The sequence below is a fragment of the Bos taurus genome, chromosome 26, assembly GCF_002263795.3.
Source record: "Bos taurus isolate L1 Dominette 01449 registration number 42190680 breed Hereford chromosome 26, ARS-UCD2.0, whole genome shotgun sequence".
In the NCBI taxonomy this organism is placed as follows: Eukaryota; Metazoa; Chordata; class Mammalia; order Artiodactyla; family Bovidae; genus Bos; species Bos taurus.
This window is the reverse complement of record NC_037353.1, coordinates 15,825,554-15,844,761: the sequence shown is the minus strand read 5'-3', so window position 1 is coordinate 15,844,761 and position 19,208 is coordinate 15,825,554. Positions and strand designations below refer to the sequence as shown.

The following is a 19,208-nucleotide window of genomic DNA, read 5'->3' as shown; positions in this document are numbered from 1 at the left end:
TCATTTTCCAAAAGCTGGAGAGGCTCCACATGGTGCTCAGTTCTTGGAGAAGAAAGCACTATCTCAGTGACACTGTCACTGAGAAGGAAAGTAAGTTGAGTCTGGAACTTTAAGATACCAGGGAATTCTCTGGTGGTCCAGTGGTTAGGACTTTGCACTTTCACTGCCGGGGACCCGGGTTCAATTCCTGGTCAGGGAACTAACAGGAAGCAAGGTGGTAATAAAGATAATTACAAAAAAAAGGGGAGGGTATGGAATACCAGAAGTACCACAACAAAAAATGAGTGCTGAGCCTTCTCAGAGTCTGGAACAGTCCAGGGTTTCACGATTCTGTGCAGATTCAGTATTATCTGATGCTGTATGATGTGGACTGCTGCCATGGTGCTGAGATTTCTTTCTGGTGAGTCTTTGCATACAAAACCTAAACAGCCCTGACTCGGGATAGTGGGCTGTGCAGAAGCTCTGGAGGAGGTAGTTTCCTGTGTTTCGCTATGTCTGTTTTGAAAGAGCTTTCTTTGTAAGTGTATCTGGGGCACCAGTTGTTTTAGGAGTTGCTTCTTAAACATTGGCTCAATATGGGCTCTTGTACGTCAGATTTGGCCCCATCAAGAGGTATCAGTAAATTCTTTAAATTGTGAGCTATAATTTTATATAAGAAATAACTGATTGTGGGCAGACAGATGATGCAGCTGTGTAATATAAGCAACAATGCCTTTACCATGCTGTTGATGTCTCAAGGATTTTAAATCTTAGAACTCTATGATGGAACAGGTGAAAAGAGGGCTTTAATAATCCCTTCAGTTCATTATTCAGGATTTGAAATAGCTCAACTGGAATTCCATCACCTCCACTAGCTTTGTTCGTAGTGATGCTTCCTAAGGCCCACTTGACTTCACATTCTAGGATGTCTGGCTCTAGGTGAGTGATCACACCATCGTGATTATCTGGGTTGTGAAGATCTTTTTTGTACAGTTCTGTTTATTTTTGCCACCTCCTCTTAATATCTTCTGCTTCTGTTAGGTCTATACCATTTCTGTCCTTTATTGAGCCCATCTTTGCATGAAATGTTCCCTTGGTATGTCTAATCTTCTTGAAGAGATCTCTCTTCTTTCCCATTCTATTCTTTTCCTCTATTTCTTTGCATTCATCGCTGAGGAAGGCTTTCATATCTCTCCTTGCTATTCTTTGGAACTCTGCATTCAGATGCTTATATCTTTCCTTTTCTCCTTTGCTTTTCACTTCCCTTCTTTTCACAGCTATTTGTAAGGCCTCCTCAGACAGCCATTTTGCTTTTTTGCATTTCTTTTCCATGTGGATGGTCTTGATCTCTGTCTCCTGGACAATGTCATGAATCTCTGTCTATAGTTCATCAGGCACTCTGTCTATAAGATCTAGTCCCTTAAATCTATTTCTCACTTCCACTGTATAGTCATAAGGGATTTGATTTAGGTCATACCTGAATGGTCTAGTGGTTTTCTCCACTTTTTTCAATTTCAGTCTGAATTTGGCAATAAGGAGTTCATGATCCGAGCCACAGTCAGCTCCTGGCCTTGTTTTTGCTGACTGTATAGAGCTTCTCCATCTCTGGCTGCAAAGAATATAATCAATCTGATTTCAATGTTGACCATCTGGTGATGTCCATGTGTAGAGTCTTCTCTTGTGTTGTTGGAAGAGGGTGTTTGCTATGACCAGTGCGTTCTCTTGGCAAAACTCTATTAGCCTTTGCCCTGCTTCATTCTGTACTCCAAGGCCAAATTTGCCTGTTACTCCAAGTGTTTCTTGACTTCCTACTTTTGCATTCCAGTCCCCTATAATGAAAAGGACATCTTTTGGCGTATTAGTTCTAGAAGGTCTTGTAGGTCTTCATAGAACCGTTCAACTTCAGCTTCTTCAGCATTACTGGTCGGAGCATAGACTTGGATTACCGTCATATTGAATATGCCATCAAATTTGGAAAACTTAGCAGTTTCATTCCAGTCCCAAAGAAAGACAATGCCAAAGAATGCTCAAACTACCGCACAATTGCACTCATCTCACACGCTAGTAAAGTAATGCTTAAAATTCTCCAAGTCAGGCTTCAGCAGTACGTGAACCGTGAACATCCAGATGTTCAAGCTGGTTTTAGAAAAGGTAGAGGAACCAGAGATCAAATTGCCAACATCTGCTGGATCATCAAAAAAGCAAGACAGTTCCAGAAAAACATCTATTTCTGCTTTGTTGACCATGCCAAAGCCTTTGACTGTGTGGATCACAATAAACTGTGGAAAATTCTGAAAGAGATGGGAATACCAGACCACCTGACCTGCCTCTTGAGAAACCTATATGCAGGTCAGGAAGCAACAGTTAGAACTGGACATGGAACAACAGACTGGTTCCAAATAGAAAAAGGAGTACATCAAGGCTGAATATTGTCATCCTGCTTATTTAACTTATATACAGAGTACATCATGAGAAACGCTGGGCTGGAAGAAGCACAAGCTGGAATCAAGATTGCTGGGAGAAATATTAATAACCTCAGATATGCAGATGACACCACCCTTATGGCAGAAAGCGAAGAAGAACTAAAGAGCCTCTTGATGAAAGTGAAAGAGGAGAGTGAAAAAGCTGGCTTAAAACTCAACATTCAAAAAACTAAGATCAGGGCATCCGGTCCCATTACTTCATGGCAAATAGATGGGGAAACAATGAAAACAGTGTCAGACTTTATTTTCTTGAGGGGGGCTCCAAAATCACTGCAGATGGTGACTGCAGCCATGAAATTAAAAGACACTTACTCCTTGGAAGGAAAGTTAGGACCAGCCTAGACAGCATATTAAAAAGCAGAGACATTACTTTTCCAACACAAGTCTGTCTCATCAAAGCTGTGGTTTTTCCAGTGGTCACATATGGATGTGAGAGTTGAACTATTAAGAAAGCTGAGCGCCGAAGAATTGATGCTTTTGAACTGTGGTGTTGGAGAAGACTCTTGAGAGTCCCTTGGACTGCAAGGAGATCCAACCAGTCCATCCTAAAGGAGATCAGTCCTGGGTGTTCATTGGAAGGACTGATGCTAAAGCTGAAACTCCAATATTTTGGCCACCTTATGTGAAGAGCTGACTCATTTGAAAAGACCGTGATGCTGGGAAAGATTGAGGGCAGGAAAGAAGGGGACGACAAAGGATGAGATGGTTGGACGGCATCACCGACTCAATGGACATGGGTTTGGGTGAAATCCGGGAGTTTGTGATGGACAAGGAGGCCTGGTGTGCTGCGATTCATGGGGTCGCAAAGAATCGGATATGACTGAGCGTCTGAACTGAAGTGAACTGAGTTCATTAAGAAACTAAGTGAAAGAAAAGATCTATGTTTGGTTTCCTCACATGCCTTTTTAAAAAAAATTCAGGTTCCATTTAAATAGTTTAAAACAGAATGAAATTTACTCTGTATGGGAATACCAAGCAGTGAGCTGGCAACCAAAGGCATAATTTACTTCAGGCTGTTATGTCATTTTGCTTTCTTTTTAATCATCACAACTTGCATGCCAGATTTTAATTTTTTCATTGAGTCAGAAGAAATGGAGGTTGTTAAGGCTAAATCAGAGCTAAATTAGAAGAACAGCAAACTAAAAGTCCAAAGAATGAAAACAGAAAGACCCATAGCAGTCCTTTGAGAATGTTCATGTGAATTACCAGTAATTAAGACAGTTCTATGTCTGATGAAATAAAGCTATTGCAGTTTGGGCAAGTTTATTGTCCTCTTGTGGCCTTTGGTTATCTACAAAATAAGGAGATCTGAAATCATCAGTGCTGAAGTCGTGTGTATCTTCAGAGCCCCTTTTCTCTAGGGTACCATCCCTACCTGCCTCTGGAACTTCCTCCTCCAGGAAAAGACAAAAGACAGTGTACAAACTTATGTCTTACAAAGCAGTATAGTTGACCCCCATTTTAGAACGCTGCGATGACTCGGGATACCTGGGTAAACCGTGCTATCTTGCTCACTGTCGGTAGTCTATGGTGTCACTGGAAGGCAAGCCACCCACAGGTTTCTCTTCCTTGTTTTGGACGTTTTCTGAGGCCAAGACCTGAGAAGGTGATGTGGGTCCTCGGGGCTGTTTAGTCTTGGTGAGCTTCTTGAGTTCGCTTGCAAAAGAGATGCCTTTTTTTTTATCTTCTCGAGATGCCTGTGGAAAATAAGAACCTGCCCTTGGTATTAGGTTAAAGAGATTGTATCAGAGAGAGCCCTTTGTTGTTCTCTCTCTGGTCGGTAGAGCTTTGGAAAGCAGGGCGGAGGGGACCCCCTCACCCCCCGGGCACCTCAAGACTGCTTACACCCAGAGGGAAACATTTCTTTCCACACAGTGAAAACAGAGCCAAACCGCATTCTTCCCACTAGTGTCCTTGACTCGGGAACTTCCTTCTGGCTTTCACCAGCTCCTGAATTTGACTATACTGTAGTTATGAAAATCAAATAGAGCAAAATAACCTTGAACTTTACCTGCACCTGTTCCTTTAGCTTAAGGATGAATTTTCCTGCACCTTTCCACTTGCTTTGAGCTTGAAACACACACTCCTGATCCAAAAGGACGCGCTGGGAGGCCTTTGGGGTGGAAGATTTCCTGTTGGCGGTGTCTTTCACCACCTCTTCCAAAAGCACATAGTCACTCGGGTTGGGGTTGCTCAGGATGCTATAGGAATATTTGGCTTTGCATAAGGTCTGAAAGGTAAGTTATGATCAACAGAATAAAAACACAGGATCTCCAACACTTGCTTCCCTGTAAATGAGACTTTAAGGTGGAAAAATGTCGCAGACTTTTGGACAGGGGTGAGGGGTCCTTTTCAGATCATGTCATCCCACCTCTCAGTTTACATTTTCACAGTTGTAGCTTACACAAACTCGACATTGCCTCGTTTAGCTTCACAACACCCATCCATGATTTAGATGTTATAATCCCCATTTTTCAGACAAGGAGGCTTAAGCTTAAGAGGTCAGGCATATTACAGAGGATGGACAGCTTAGTAACAGAAAAAGGATTTGAGCCAGATTTTCTGCATCCACCAAAGTTCATAGATCTGAAAGTGACCCAGACAGTGAGAAACAGAATCCTGACCCTCCAGAGCCTCTCTGGCGCACGACACTGCCTCTTCATCTCAGAGTCTTGGATGTTGAAAGCATTTTAAGACTTACCTGGTCTCACCTTTCTTTTATCGAGACTATCTTTCATTTATTCACTCATCTAACATTTACTATGTCCCAGGTACTGTATGTACTTTGGGGAGTTCAAAGTCTATTAAGGAGACTAATATTAACCAAATTATTGTGCAGTCAGTGTAACAAATAACATTTAAATAGTGCTTTGCCATGTTAGGTGTTATACTAGGCAAATGTCCATTACATATATTTAATGTTCACAATAGCTATTAAGAAAGTGCTGTTATACTATCTTCATGTTTTCCTGTGTGGTAGCTTGGCACACAGCATTGTGCTGGAGCCCACTGGAATCTGATGTTTGAGGAATGTACAAGACAGAAACGCAAATGCTACAAACTGGGGTCTTTTTTTTTTTTTAAAGAGACAATTTACCACCACACCCATGTAACTTACGCACAGATTGTTAAATGACTTCCCCAAGCTCTCCCAGCTAGTAAGATGTAGAGCCAGGGTTTACCTGGAACAACCTGATTCAGAGTCTGTTCTGTGAGCCATTATGCTAACTTCTCAAGCAAGTGTTTAATAAACGCAAACCACTACAGGGCGTGGAATGAAGGCAGCAGAGTTCTCTGGAGCCATATACAAAGAAGCGGGGAGAGAAGACCAGAGAAGGGGAGAGGGTCAGAGAGTCCTCCTGCGTGTCGTCTGAAGGATCCCAGAGAGACGGTCACTAGGTGATGGACAGTGACGCTCCCGCTCTGCAGAACCACCTCCTGGCTCTGCTGTCAAGGCTTCCGAGAGAGCCTGACTCACAGCATATACTGGGCAAGTATCGTTGAAGGACCGGACACTTCCTGGCCTTACCAGGCACATGCTGCCTTGTCGTATCCCCTGTGTTCCAGAACCTTATTCCCAGAGGGGGCTGAGCCCAGCAGTTGACACTGAGGACAGGGCTGGGGGAGGGCGGGGAGGCCTTCACCTGCTGAATGACATCCTGCGCGGTGCTGACACGCGGCGCCTTGATGACCGTGCGTGGTTGCTCTGGGGAAACGTCATGCACCTGGACAAAGAAGCTGTCCTCCTCTGAGCTCAGGAGCATCTCCTTGTCATCTTGTGCAATGCTCTTCTCTTCCAGGTTCTATGTTAAGAAAAGACAAGTCTGAGTAAATGATAACATAGGATAAAGAAAAATCTAGTAAAAATTTGAGTTGGATCTTGGTGACGTGGAAACAACTTCTTAGCTTGATATCCCATACACTAGTTACTGTTTCACAAACTATCCTAGAAGGATATACATGTCATCTTAGAGGAGGAAAGTACTCTAAGTTTCTGCTAATGTTGACACACTGATAAGGTCTCGTCCCGAACAAGCCAGTAGATCTGCTCATGTTTGCTGTGGATTTTGAGTTCACAAATCAGCTAGAGATAAATCTGTAAAAAGACAACATGCCATTTTTCCAATTACTAAAATTCAAATGGGCTTCCTTGGTGGTGCTCATGGTAAAGAATCTGCCTGCCAATGCAGGAGACGTAAGAGATGCTGGTTCATCCCTGGGTCGGGAAGATCCCCTGGAGGAGGGCATGGCAACCCACTCCAGTATTCTTGCCTGGAGGATCCCTTAGACAGAGGAGCCTGGTGGGCTACAGCCTACAGGGTCACAAAGAGTCAGACATGACTAAAGCGACTTAACACACATGCAAAGGCCAAATAATACGGTAAGTACATTTAAGAGAAATCCCATCCATTCCCCAATAAAACTTGAGCATTTAAGAAATACTAGACATGTGAAATGTGAAACATGCAAGATTGACGTTCCGGTAGGCTGAATGAACAAAATCCACAGTGAAAAGGCTGAAACAATGCCTGGAGGTAAGTAACATCTAAATGGATATTGACAAAATTCTCAATAATTTTGAGAATTGGTCATTGGGTTAAATGGTCTTTGGTGGGTTGGCTTTCAGTGAATTTTACATTTATAATTATATGATTTAAGTATATAGTTGAAAGTGAAAGTGTTAGTCAACTCTTTGCGATTCCATGGACTGTAGCCTGCCAGGCTCCTCTGTCCATGGAATTCTCCAGGCAAGAATACTGGATCAGATTGCCATTCCCTTCTCCAGGGGATCTTCCAGACCCAGGGATAGAACCCATGTCTCCTGCATTGCAGGCAGATTATTTACCACCATCTATAGACATGTATTTTTTAATTAATTATTTTTTATTTTTAGACAATCATAGAAATGGTATTAATGCCTCATCCAATATAGATATAGGTATCTTATCAAAAATTTTCAAGCAGTAAGGAAATATATCAATATAAAGGCAAACTTCCCATTTCTACTTTTTTCCTTTCTTTCCTCCACCTTTCCCATCTCATTCTCCATAAAAAATCACTGTTGTTAGGTTGTATATCCTTTGAACCATCTGCTATGGATATAAAAATGTATTTTTGTGTATGTGAATAAATATATACAAAGAAACCCTGGGACTTCTCTAGTGGTACAGTGGAGAAGAATCTACCTGCCAATGCAAGGGACATGGTTCAATCCCTGGTCTGGGAAGGTTCCACATGCCATGGGCAACTAAAGCCCTTGTGCCACAACTCCTGAGCCTGCGCTCTAGGGCCCTCGAGCTGCAACTGAGTCCACACGCCACAACTACCGAAGCTTGTGTGCCTAGAGCCTGTGCTCTGCAGGAAGAGAAGCCACCACAGTGAGAAGCCCGTGCACCACAATGAAGAGTAGCCCCCCGCTCACCGCAACTAGACAAAGCCTGCACAGCAACGAGACCCAGCACAACCAGAAATAAAAGAAGTCCTGGAATTACGCGAACTTAAATACAATGTGATTGTTACATGGCTCCTGTTCTTCGCTAGAGTCATTTTCAAACGAGGGTCGTGTAAAGTTATCTTCCACAAGGGAGCACCATGGAGACGATGGGGAGGTGAGGCAAGTGAACAGTAGGCAATCCCATCTCAGGATGGGAGGGTTGGGCAGGAAGGTCCTCCAGTCCCCAGCATGCTTCTAGCTTAATCTCAGATCATCCCACAGAAACGATGCTAACTAACCAGAAGAATACAAGAATCACTGTCATTGTCCTGGAAATTCCAACCAGCTCTAGGAACCAGAATTGTCCCCCATTGATATTAAGGTCAAAATGGGTAACGACCACCAGGTGGCGCCAAACTGCAGCCAGGACCAAAACGGACTGGCTCCTGGGCTCACCATTCAGCTGCACAGCCTCGCCCCAATCATTTCATTGTTCTTACAGTTGTGATCCCTAAGATTTACATACAGCTGAAGTGTTTGGATTCCATTCATCAAATTATGCGTGAAGGGGAGAGAACTATTCTCTATTTTTATTACATAAAATGAGACTGTAGTACATATACTGTTCTACAACTCACTTTTTCTCTATTTAAAAGGCTGTGATCAGGGACTTCTTCCCTGGTGGTCCAGTGGTTGAGACTTCACCTTCCAACACAGGAAGTATTGGTTTGATCCCTGGTGAGGGAGCTAAGATCCGACATACCTCAGGGCCAAAAGCCCAAAACATAAAACAGAAGCAATATTGTAACAAATTCAATAAAGACTTTTTAAATGGTCCACATTAGAAATATCTTTTAAAGAAAGATTGTGATTATCATTTCATGTCAGCTTCTAAAGGTTTTCCATAGTATGTCATTGCATTGATTACAATATATTTAACCAACTGGAGAGTGGGGTTGGGTGGTAATTCACATGACGTAATTTATAATCCTGGAGAAGGCAATGGCACCCCACTCCAGTACTCTTGCCTGGAAAATCCCATGGAAGGAGGAGCCTGGTAGGCTGCTGTCTATGGTGTCGCAGAGAGTCGGACACGACTGAAGTGACTTAGCAGCAGCAGCAGCAATTTATAATCCTGAAAGCCGGGATGGAAGTAAGCAAGAAAGAAAAGTTCTAGGTTGCCATATAAAATATCACAATGACCATGCACTACAAATATTTCTAACAGCACTCCTTAGAGCCTTGCTAAGTTGCTTCAGTCATGTTCGACTCTGTGCGACCCCACAGACGGCAGCCCACCAGGCTCCCCCGTCCCTGGGATTCTCCAGGCAAGAACACTGGAGTAGGTTGCCATTTCCTTCTCCAATGCATGAAAGTGAAAAGTGAAAGTGAAGTCGCTCAGTCCTGTCTGACTGTTCGTGACCCCATGGACTGCAGCCCACCAGGCTCCTCTGTCCATGGAATTTTCCAGGCAAGAGTACTGGAGTAGGGTGCCATCGCCTTCTCTGCCTTAGAGCCTTACTCAGAGCTTATTGATTTTTAAGCTGTTTTCAGTCACATTAGAAGCCATAGATTATGACCATAACAATAACCCTCATTTGCATATTCTTTTATAGTTTACTAAGCATTTTTCTGAGCTGACTGTGGCTCAGAACATGAACTCCTTACTGCCAAATTCAGACTGAAATTGAAGAAAGTAGGGAAAACCACTAGACCATTCAGGTATGACCTAAATCAAATCCCTTCTGATTATACAGTGGAAGTGAGAAATAGACTTAAGGGACTAGATCTGATAGAGTGCCTGATGAACTATGCATGGAGGTTCGTGACATTGTACAGGAGCTGGATCAAGACCATCCACATGGAAAAGAAATGCAAAAAAGCAAAATGGCTGTCTGGGGAGGCCTTGCAGATAGCTGTGAAAAGAAGAGAAGCAAAAAGCAAAGGAGGAAAGGAAAGATATAAGCATCTGAATGCAGAGTTCCAAAGAATAGCAAGAAGAGATAAGAAAGCCTTCTTAAGTGATCAATGCAAAGAAACAGAGGGAAACAACAGAATGGGAAAGACTAGAGATCTCTTCAAGAAAATTAGAGATACCAAGGGAACATTTCATGCAAAGATGGGCTCGATAAAGGACAGAAATGGTATGGACCTAACAGAAGCAGAAGATATTAAGAAGAGATGGCAAGAATACACAAAAGAACTGTACAAAAAAGATCTTCACGACCCAGATAATCACGATGGTGTGATCACTCACCTAGAGCCAGACATCCTGGAATGTGAAGTCAAGTGGGCCTTAGAAAGCATCATTACAAACAAAGCTAGTGGAGGTGATGGCATTCCAGTTGAGCTATTCCAAATCCTGAAAGATGATGCTGTGAAAGTGCTGCACTCAATATGCCAGCAAATTTGGAAAACTCAGCAGTGGCCACAGGACTGGAAAAGGTCAGTTTTCATTCCAATCCCAAAGAAAGGCAATGCCAAAGAATGCTAAAACTATCACACAATTGCACTCATCTCACATGCCAGTAAAGTAATGCTCAAAATTCTCCAAGCCAGGCTGCAGCAGTACGTGAACCATGAACTTCCAGATGTTCAAGCTGGTTTCAGAAAAGGCAGAGGAACCAGAGATCAAATTGCCAACATCCACTGGATCATCAAAAAAGCAAGAGAGTTCCAGAAAAACATCTATTTCTGCTTTGTTGACTATGCCAAAGCCTTTGACTGTGTGGATCACAATAAACTGTGGAAAATTCTGAAAGAGATGGGAATACCAGACCACCTGACCTGCCTCTTGAGAAACCTATATGCAGGTCAGGAAGCAACAGTTAGAACTGGACATGGAACAACAGACCAGTTCCAAATAGGAAAAGGAGTACGTCAAGTATTGTCATCCGGTTTATTTAACTTATATGCAGAGTACATCATGAGAAATGTTGGGCTGGAAGAAGCACAAGCTGGAATCAAGATTGCTGAGAGAAATATCAATAACCTCAGATATGCAGATGACACCACCCTTATGGCAGAAAGTGAAGAGGAACTAAAACGCCTCTTGATGAAAGTGAAAGAGGAGAGTGAAAAAGTTGGCTTAAAGCTCAACATTCAGAAAACGAAGATCATGGCATCTGGTCCCATCACTTCATGGCAAATAGATGGGAAAACAGTGGAAACAGTGTCAGACTTTATTTTCTTGAGGAGGGCTCCAAAATCACTGCAGATGGTGACTGCAGCCATGAAATTAAAAGACGCTTACTCCTTGAAAGGAAAGTTATGACCAACCTAGATAGCATATTCAAAAGCAGAGACATTACTTTGCCAACAGAGGTCCATCTAGTCAAAGCTATGGTTTTTCCAGTGGTCATGTATGGATGTGAGAGTTAGACTGTGAAGAAAGCTGAGCACCGAAGAATTGATGCTTTTGAACTGTGGTGTTGGAGAAGACTCTTGAGATTCCCTTGGACTGCAAGGAGATCCAACCAGTCCATTCTAAAAGAGATCAGTCCTGGGTGTTCTATGGAAGGAATGATGCTAAAGCTGAAACTCCAGTACTTTGGCCACCTCATGCGAAGAGTTGACTCATTGGAACAGACTCTGATACTGGGAGGGATTGGGGGCAGGAGGAGAAGGGGACGACAGAGGATGAGATGGCTGGATGGCATCACCGACTTGAAGGACATGAGTTTGAGTGAACTCCAGGAGTTGATGATGGACAGGGAGGCCTGGCGTGCTGCAATTCATGGGGTTGCAAAGAGTCGGACACGACTGAGCGACTGAACTGAAGCATTTTTCTACATTTTGTCTACATGTTTGACTTGGGTCTCATAATAATTTTTTAAGCCAAGCAGGGTAGTTTCTATCATGCGTGCATGCTAAGTTGCTTTAGTCATGTCCGACTCTTTGTGACCCTATATACTGTAGCCCACAGGCTCCTCTGTTCATGGGATTCCCCAGGCAAAAATACTGGAGTGAGTTGCCATGCCCTCCTCCAGGGAATCTTCTCGACCTAGGGACCTAATCTGGGTCTCTGGCGACTTCTGCATTGTAGTTGGATCCTTTACCACTGAGTCACCAGGAAGCCCAGTTTCTATCATAGATTTTACAAATATGGACATAGAGATTTATAGAATTCAGACGATACTTTGAAAGTCATCTATCTAATTTGTCAGATCCAGGTTTGTCTCATTTCAAATCCAGCAGGTGTCAGAGGAGAGCATATTGACCATAGGAAGATTCCAAACAGCTTGAGAGCCCAGGAAAGAAGAAAATTATACAAAGCAGACACGCAGGATCAGAGGTCAAAGACAGCAGCTTGGGGACTTTTAACATACAGACAAACTGCTTACATAGCTTCCTAGTTTCACAGAGTAGCCTAAGTGGAAATACTTATAGCCCAAATCTATCAATTATACCAGTGTCTGCTTCCATTCAGTAAATGCTGAATTCATTTAGTCAATCAGTAAATTTGTATCATGTGTCACTGTGCAGCTGGTAAGCCTAGATACATGAAATATGATTTGTTATCTTTTGAGACATATTTCAGTCATTTCAAAACTTTTCTCTCAACAAGGCATATAAAGGAGAACTTGCTATATTATACTCATCTGAAAATGCTTGTCAGCCTTCCCCTCTACTATATCCTTCTTTTTCCAAAATGCTTCTGTTCCACCAGTCTTTATTAAACATTTATTCCTGACATCTCTGCTGCTTATTGTCATATACATTTTAATTGCATATGGGGCAGCCCTGGCCTCCCAGTCCTTCCAACCCTGTGATGAAGACCTATCGTGACACTTGGCAGTCTGCCCATTGCTACTCACTGCCTCCCATGGTGCTGGGGATGGAGGACCCATGAGCACTGACTCAGCTCCAGCCTGGGCAGCATGGGGTGGTGGAAAGAACACTGACCGGGAAGACATAAGACTTCAGTTCTTTCCACTTCTTACCCTGTCATAATCTAACCTCTCTGAACCTGTTTCCTTTGTGTAGAATGGTTTCCCTTATATCATAAGATGATTCAAAATATTGGGTGCTTGAGAGCGTTAAACACTGTAAGTCATGATGCAATATATGGTTTAAAAATTCACTTCACTGAAATTGTCACTTCTAGGATACTTTTCGGTTTTTTTGGCTAGGCCATGCGGAAGGCAGGATCTTATTAATAGTTCCTGGACCAGGGATCAAATCAGCGCCCCCTGCATTTGGAGCATGGAGTCTTAACCACTGGACTGCCAGGGAAGTCCCTAGCATACTCTTTTACATGTGACAAAGACAATTAGAAATAGGAAAAAAAACTAGAGAGAAATTAAAGATGGCTTCAAAAGCCGAGGTAAGCCCTCTGATATTTTCTTCTACAGCTTTTATGATTAGAATTGCTTCTCCGCCATCTTAGTACTTTGTACATGTCTGATGGGGAGAAGACACTAGGGAGATAATTACATTTCTTGGCTTATAGGAAGTGTCCTTTTATGATCTAAGACAAGGTTAGGAGGGAACACAGAGGCTCTGGTTCCTAGAGAAGCTGGAGTGCAGTGAGGCTGCATGTTCATAGTTACGTAGAGAGTGAAAAATAACACACGATGCTGAAATGGGCTCTTTATCCTCTCTGTGTTCTAGCAAGCATGGACCAGCAATGGGGATTTTATCAGTCCATCTCCATTTCATGCCCCAGAGAGGCAGATCATGTGCCTAGAACAGGGCCTGGCACAATAAATATTCATTTAATCAGATTGTTGAACTGCTTCAACTGCTTTATTGTTGATTTATCATAAGGCATTATTATCTATGGAACGACCTTATATGTCATTTAAAAAAATGGCAGTCAATTAGTGGGCCAATATAAGTCTATTAAAAAGAAAAGTGCTCCATCAGCAAACCACATCAGGAGTCCCCAATCTGGAGTCAACAGACAGTACTGTTTCCATTATCAGAATGATCATGGGCATATTAGGGACCGTAATATAATCTGCAACAAATTCAGACCAAAGCTGAGAGGTTATTCTTTACCTTGTGTAATCCTATGGAATATTTTCAAAGAAATGCTGTTGTTTCATGAATTAGCAAAAAGCCTTTTATTAGCTAAAACTTGAACAGGCACTCACGGGAGGGCAACCAACACCCAAATGCAAAATGCCTACAGACCTTCCCTTACACAGTAGTGAGCCTTACAGCAAGGTCTTCACACGTCCAGGTGAAACCCTGGACATACACTGACGCCATGCTTAAGGAATCCTTTGACTTCTTTCTCCCCTTGTTTCCTAAGGGATGATTTTTAAACCACATTTCTATAACTTGACCTTCTGAATATGTGCAGAAGAATAAAATCAATTCTCCACATTTACTTAAAAGAAGATTACAAAGCAAGTTGCGGTGATAAGAAGTTTTGAATTTGAGGGAGGCGGCCAGTGGTGAGGTAGAGAGTTACATATGAGCTGTTACTGGGTAGGCTGCCCCAGGACACACTTACTTCCTGCTGGGTTTTTAAGACAATCCTGCCAACATAGCCCTCTTCTGGAAACCAGCTGCTTAAAATCTGCACGATCTCTTCTTCTGGACCAATGGCTCTCTGGAACGGCTGTTTCCTACATTCATTCTTCTCTTTAGATATGAAATATTTTTCCTCCATTAAAAAATAATCTGTGGCAATAGGTTTGGTATCTTGATCCATAACGAGAATCTAAAGAAAGAGCAAAGGCCAATTTAGGCACACTTCTGAAGAGTCGCAAAAACTTTAAACCCAAACAAATCTACTTTCTCGGGGTTCAGATAAGTTTGGTTTGCAACTTATAAATGAAACCTACCCTACAGTGTTGCATAACTCTTTCTGGAAGATCTTAGAATTCTCTTACGTCCAAAAAGAATTGTTTATGTTCATTCTGGGCAATGAAACAATTTATTCATAATTGCCAGCCAGCAAAACTGTTTTTCCCACTGATGGAATAAGAGCTCTAACTGAATTAAAAACTTTAGGCTTTTCAATCTATGAACTTAGCTCTTTGTAATCTTGCAACACAAGACCAAAGGCAAAGAACCCATTCCAGCTTTTACCAAGATAATCTCCCATTCTCATGTTAGAAATACTCAATCATCTTCTAATCTCATCTGATCTAAGTTCCTGGGAATTCCCCTTTCAATAAAGACTTGACAGTGCGCCTAGAGGCCTGTTTTCTCTATTGGCTACTGACCCTGACAGTTGAAATGGTTGAGACCAGGCTGGGGAGCCAAACAGACTTGGGTCTGAGGCCTGCATTTAGTCCTTACTGGCTGTGAGGTGCTGGCCAAGACATCTGACCCCATGGATACTCAGTGTCCTCATCTATACAGTGGAAACAGCTCTTACTGTTAGTGATTTTTGTCTCAATTTTGTTTCATTTTATGATTGAGGCACTGACTGTAAAATGTAACCCAGGTGCATCAGGATAACTTAGAGCCTGCCAGGCTCCTCTCTCCATGGGTTCCCCAGGCAAGAATACTGGAGTGGGTTTATTCTCCAGGGGATCTTCCTGACCCAGGGATCGAATCCAGGTCTCCTGCATTACAGGCGGATTCTTTACTGCCTGAGCCACCAGGGAAGCCTGGTAAACACTAGACATTATGATAGCTACTCTTACTGATGTATTCTTTCACATGGTTTTCTATTATCCAGGTTACTGGCAAAAGCTGAACTTGCAGTGACCAGAGAAGGCTGCCACCTTCTGGCGTGGAGTAAGCAAACGTCCTTCCCAGGCATCCACTCGACCGTGCGAGCATGCAATGACCAGAATCAGCGCTTGGTGATTGACTGGTCTCACTCACAGAAGCAGAAGGACCTGGGGATGGGGTGGAGGTGGGATAGAAGATTCTCAGGAAGACTCTGCTCCCTTCACCCTAGACCTTGGTCTCAGGTTGATACTGGACTGTGGATTTTGTGGGGCAAGGCAGCTACCACTTCAGCAACAATTAAGGGCATGAAGCTTCCAGGAGTAGGTCAGTTGACACTGTCACCTCCATGAGATGGCCAGCATCACTTCCTCTCCAGTCCTGCTCCACAGCCCTGGGATTACTCATGTGGACAGTAATGTGCTGCTTTTTATGGGTGGTCCATGGAAATGCTTCCTTACTTTTCTAATTATTTTTTTTAATTTTTAATTTTTTTTCCTTTTTTTAAAATTATTATTATTTTTTTTTACTTTACAATATTGTATTGGTTTTGCCATATATCAACATGCATCCGCCACGGGTGTACACGTGTTCCCCATCCTGAAGCCCTCTCCCACCTCCCTCCCCATACCATCCCTCTGGGTCATCCCAGGCACCAGCTCCAAGCTTCCTGTATCCTGCATCGAACCTGGACTGGCGATTCTTTTCTTATATGATATTATACATGTTTTAATGCCATTCTCCCAAATCATCCCCCCTCCTCCCTCTCCCACAGAGTCCAAAAGACTGTTCTATCGTCTGTATCTCTTTTGCTGTCTCGCATACAGGGTTGTCGTTACCATCTTTCTAAATTCCATATATATGCGTTAGTATACTGTATTGGTGTTTTTCTTTCTGGCTTACTTCACTCTGTATAATAGGCTCCAGTTTCATCCACCTCATTAAAACTGATTCAAATGTATTCTTTTTAATGTCTGAGTAATACTCCATTGTGTATATGTACCACAGCTTTACTATCCATTCATCTGCTGATGGACATCTAGGTTGCTTCCATGTCCTGCCTATTGTAAACAGTGCTGCGATGAACATTGGGGTACACGTGTCTCTTTCAATTCTGGTTTCCTCGGTGTGTATGCCCAGCAGTGGGATTGCTGGGTCATTATATTTTACACTGTCTCCAAAACCCCAACAGTGCTTTGTGAGAGTAGACACCAAAGTTCAAAAACAAAACAGCCCAAACCCCTTGGTAGTAGCTTCTGTTTCATAATCTATGAAATTTGACACTTTGAGCTGCTTTCTCTGACTTTGAGTCAGTTGTAAAATGTTGGACAAGTTGTTAACCTAGAGATGCCTCTAAAAGAACTGTTTATTAACTATAGACTCAGTGAACTTACTTGTTGGAGAAGCTGCTTTGCCTTAGTGCCTCCGTTTATAGAGAAAACAGTAAAGGGCTCTGGGCCTGGGACGCCATGCACTGTGACTCTGTGAGTCTGCAAACATTTTCTTTCTTCCGTATTAAACATCTGTCAAGGAAGATCATATGGTTTCTCATTCATTTCCATTCTCATGTTTCTAGGCTGCATCGATAGAGAGGTGCTAGTTCTTAGAAGTACACGCAGGGACACATAAATGCAAAACAAGGCCAACCTTTTCTAACCAGATGCCTCTTTTTGTGGTAGGGATGGGGGAGCCTGGTGGGCTTCCGTCTATGGGGTCGCACAGAGTCGGACATGACTGAAGTGACTTAGCGCAGCAGCAGCAGGCATGGTGCATGTTCCTTAATAGTCTAGTAAGAATATTTAGCAGCATATCACCAAAATAGCAATTTATTTTAAATAACAGTGTTGCTTTCCATCATAATTAGGGGACTGATATTGTCTGAAATGTATGTCAGTCCTTACTTATGAAGTGACATTCAACAGTGTCTACTGAGTTCCATCTCTCTTCGGGGCACTGGGCTAGAATTTTGATGGTAAAATGGTAAATAAAATATTCTGGCCTCCGGAAGCTTGCCATCCAGGCACACAAATAATTGTAATATAAAAGGTATTTTTGTTAGGAAGAGTTGGGGAGGTGTGTAACTCTCAAGTCTTTGAGCAGTTTGTATACTGAGATAGATTCATTCACAAAATACAAAATAATTTATGGAAGGCTGACAATGAAACAGACATTATGCCTGGCTCTGGGGTTTTGGGGAGAAATAAGACATCCCTGGCTTCAAGGTGGGGGGCTTCTAGAATAGAATAGCTAGAAGGATAAGTGGACAACCCAGAGTGGGACACTACCATCTAATTCTTGCTCTCAGGTACCAGGCACACCATCCCTGCTTCCCAGGCAGGGAAGGTAACAGGCAGGCACCAGGCAGAGGCGACACCTCTCTCTACTGGCCAACATGCCGTATTCAACCTCGATCACTTACTGAAGGGAGAACGAAGAGAACCCAAGAAAACAAGGTGAGGGACAGAGAGAGAAGAAATCATTGGGGTGAGGGAAAGAGAAGCAGAGGAGAGAGCAGGGCTGCTCAGAGGTGATGAGGGCAGCGGTCAAGTCGGCGCCACTGTAAGCACAGAAGGCAGCTTTTCAAAGGTTGTTAGGACCACACCGAAGTACAAGATGGGTGCAACCAGACTTCTCTGGTGGTCTACAAGTTAAGAGTCCACCTGCCAATGCAGGGGACACAGTTTCGGTCCCTGGTCCGGGAACTAAGATCACGCATACTGCAGAGCAACTAAACCCGAGCACCACAACTACTGAAGCCCGTACGCACAAAGCCTTTGCTCCCCAACAGGAGAAGCCACTGCAATGAGAAGCCCAAGCACTGCAACAAAGCGTAGACCCTGCTTGCTGCAACTTGAGAAAGCCCGTGTGCAGCAACAAAGACCCATTGCAGCCGCACCCCCACCAAAATAAATTTTAAAAGATCGGTGTGGCTGTGAGTAGATTAGTAAACATGTAAAGAGGCAATGGATGGACACCTTTCAGTTTTTCAAGAGCAAGCATAGTGGAATCAATCAGTTAATCAAAGCAGAATTCCTTGTCAAGGTAAACAACCCTGCATTACCGGGGTGAGCGTTGGTCCAACGGGTCTCAAACTTTTAACCGATGGACCTTACCATTGGTTCTCAAACCTTACCAACGGACCTTAACCAATGCGGAACTTGTTAAAACCCAGCTTCTGCAATGGTGGCCCTTTTTGCAGTGTTCCTCTCCCATTCCCAAGAGGGCAGGTGCAGAGTCTCCTCAGGTGCCAGGGTACTGCTGGGCTTGCAGAATTACTTGTCACCAGCAGCGCCTAGCTGTTCACCCAATCCTGCTCACCTGTGACATCTGCCCCTGCACTAATGAAGAAGCAAAGGATTTTCATGGTCTAACCTAAACCTTCTAGAAGTATCAAGATGCTTCCTAGCAGGCTTTGCGTAATTAGCCTTTTCCCTGGGTTGTTATTTTTGGCTCACTTCCCTGGCAAGCAGTATGGCAGTAGATGATGAACTTGGGTGTATAGCTGTGTGACCTCAGGTGTACTTAGCACTCCCCTTCCTTTATAACATGGAAATGAGACTAATAGCTATGTCATGAAGTTAGTGAGGATCAAGTGAGTCAGTATATATGTAAAGTGCTTAGAATGTGTCAGGTATCAACCATTGTTGTTTTAATTATATCCATAGCCACCTAATCTA

The 19,208-nt window shown here is 43.1% G+C and overlaps 1 protein-coding gene and 1 non-coding gene across 3 annotated transcripts in view; one reads left to right on the top strand and one right to left on the bottom strand.

The window, feature by feature from the left end:
* PLCE1 (phospholipase C epsilon 1) overlaps positions 1-19,208 on the bottom strand; it is a 380,365-nt gene that overhangs the window by 5,425 nt on the left and 355,732 nt on the right. For both annotated transcript variants that reach the window (XM_005225543.5, NM_001205852.2), the window contains 5 exon segments: positions 16,926-17,054; positions 14,360-14,569; positions 6,107-6,265; positions 4,474-4,692; positions 3,951-4,159 (listed from right to left, as the gene is read on the bottom strand). In XM_005225543.5, coding sequence (XP_005225600.2) covers positions 3,974-4,159; positions 4,474-4,692; positions 6,107-6,265; positions 14,360-14,569; positions 16,926-17,054 — 903 coding nt within the window. In that variant the 3' untranslated portion in view covers positions 3,951-3,973.
* Positions 127-199, top strand: TRNAE-UUC (transfer RNA glutamic acid (anticodon UUC)). The gene has a single exon. It is a non-coding gene; the product is annotated as a tRNA-Glu (tRNA).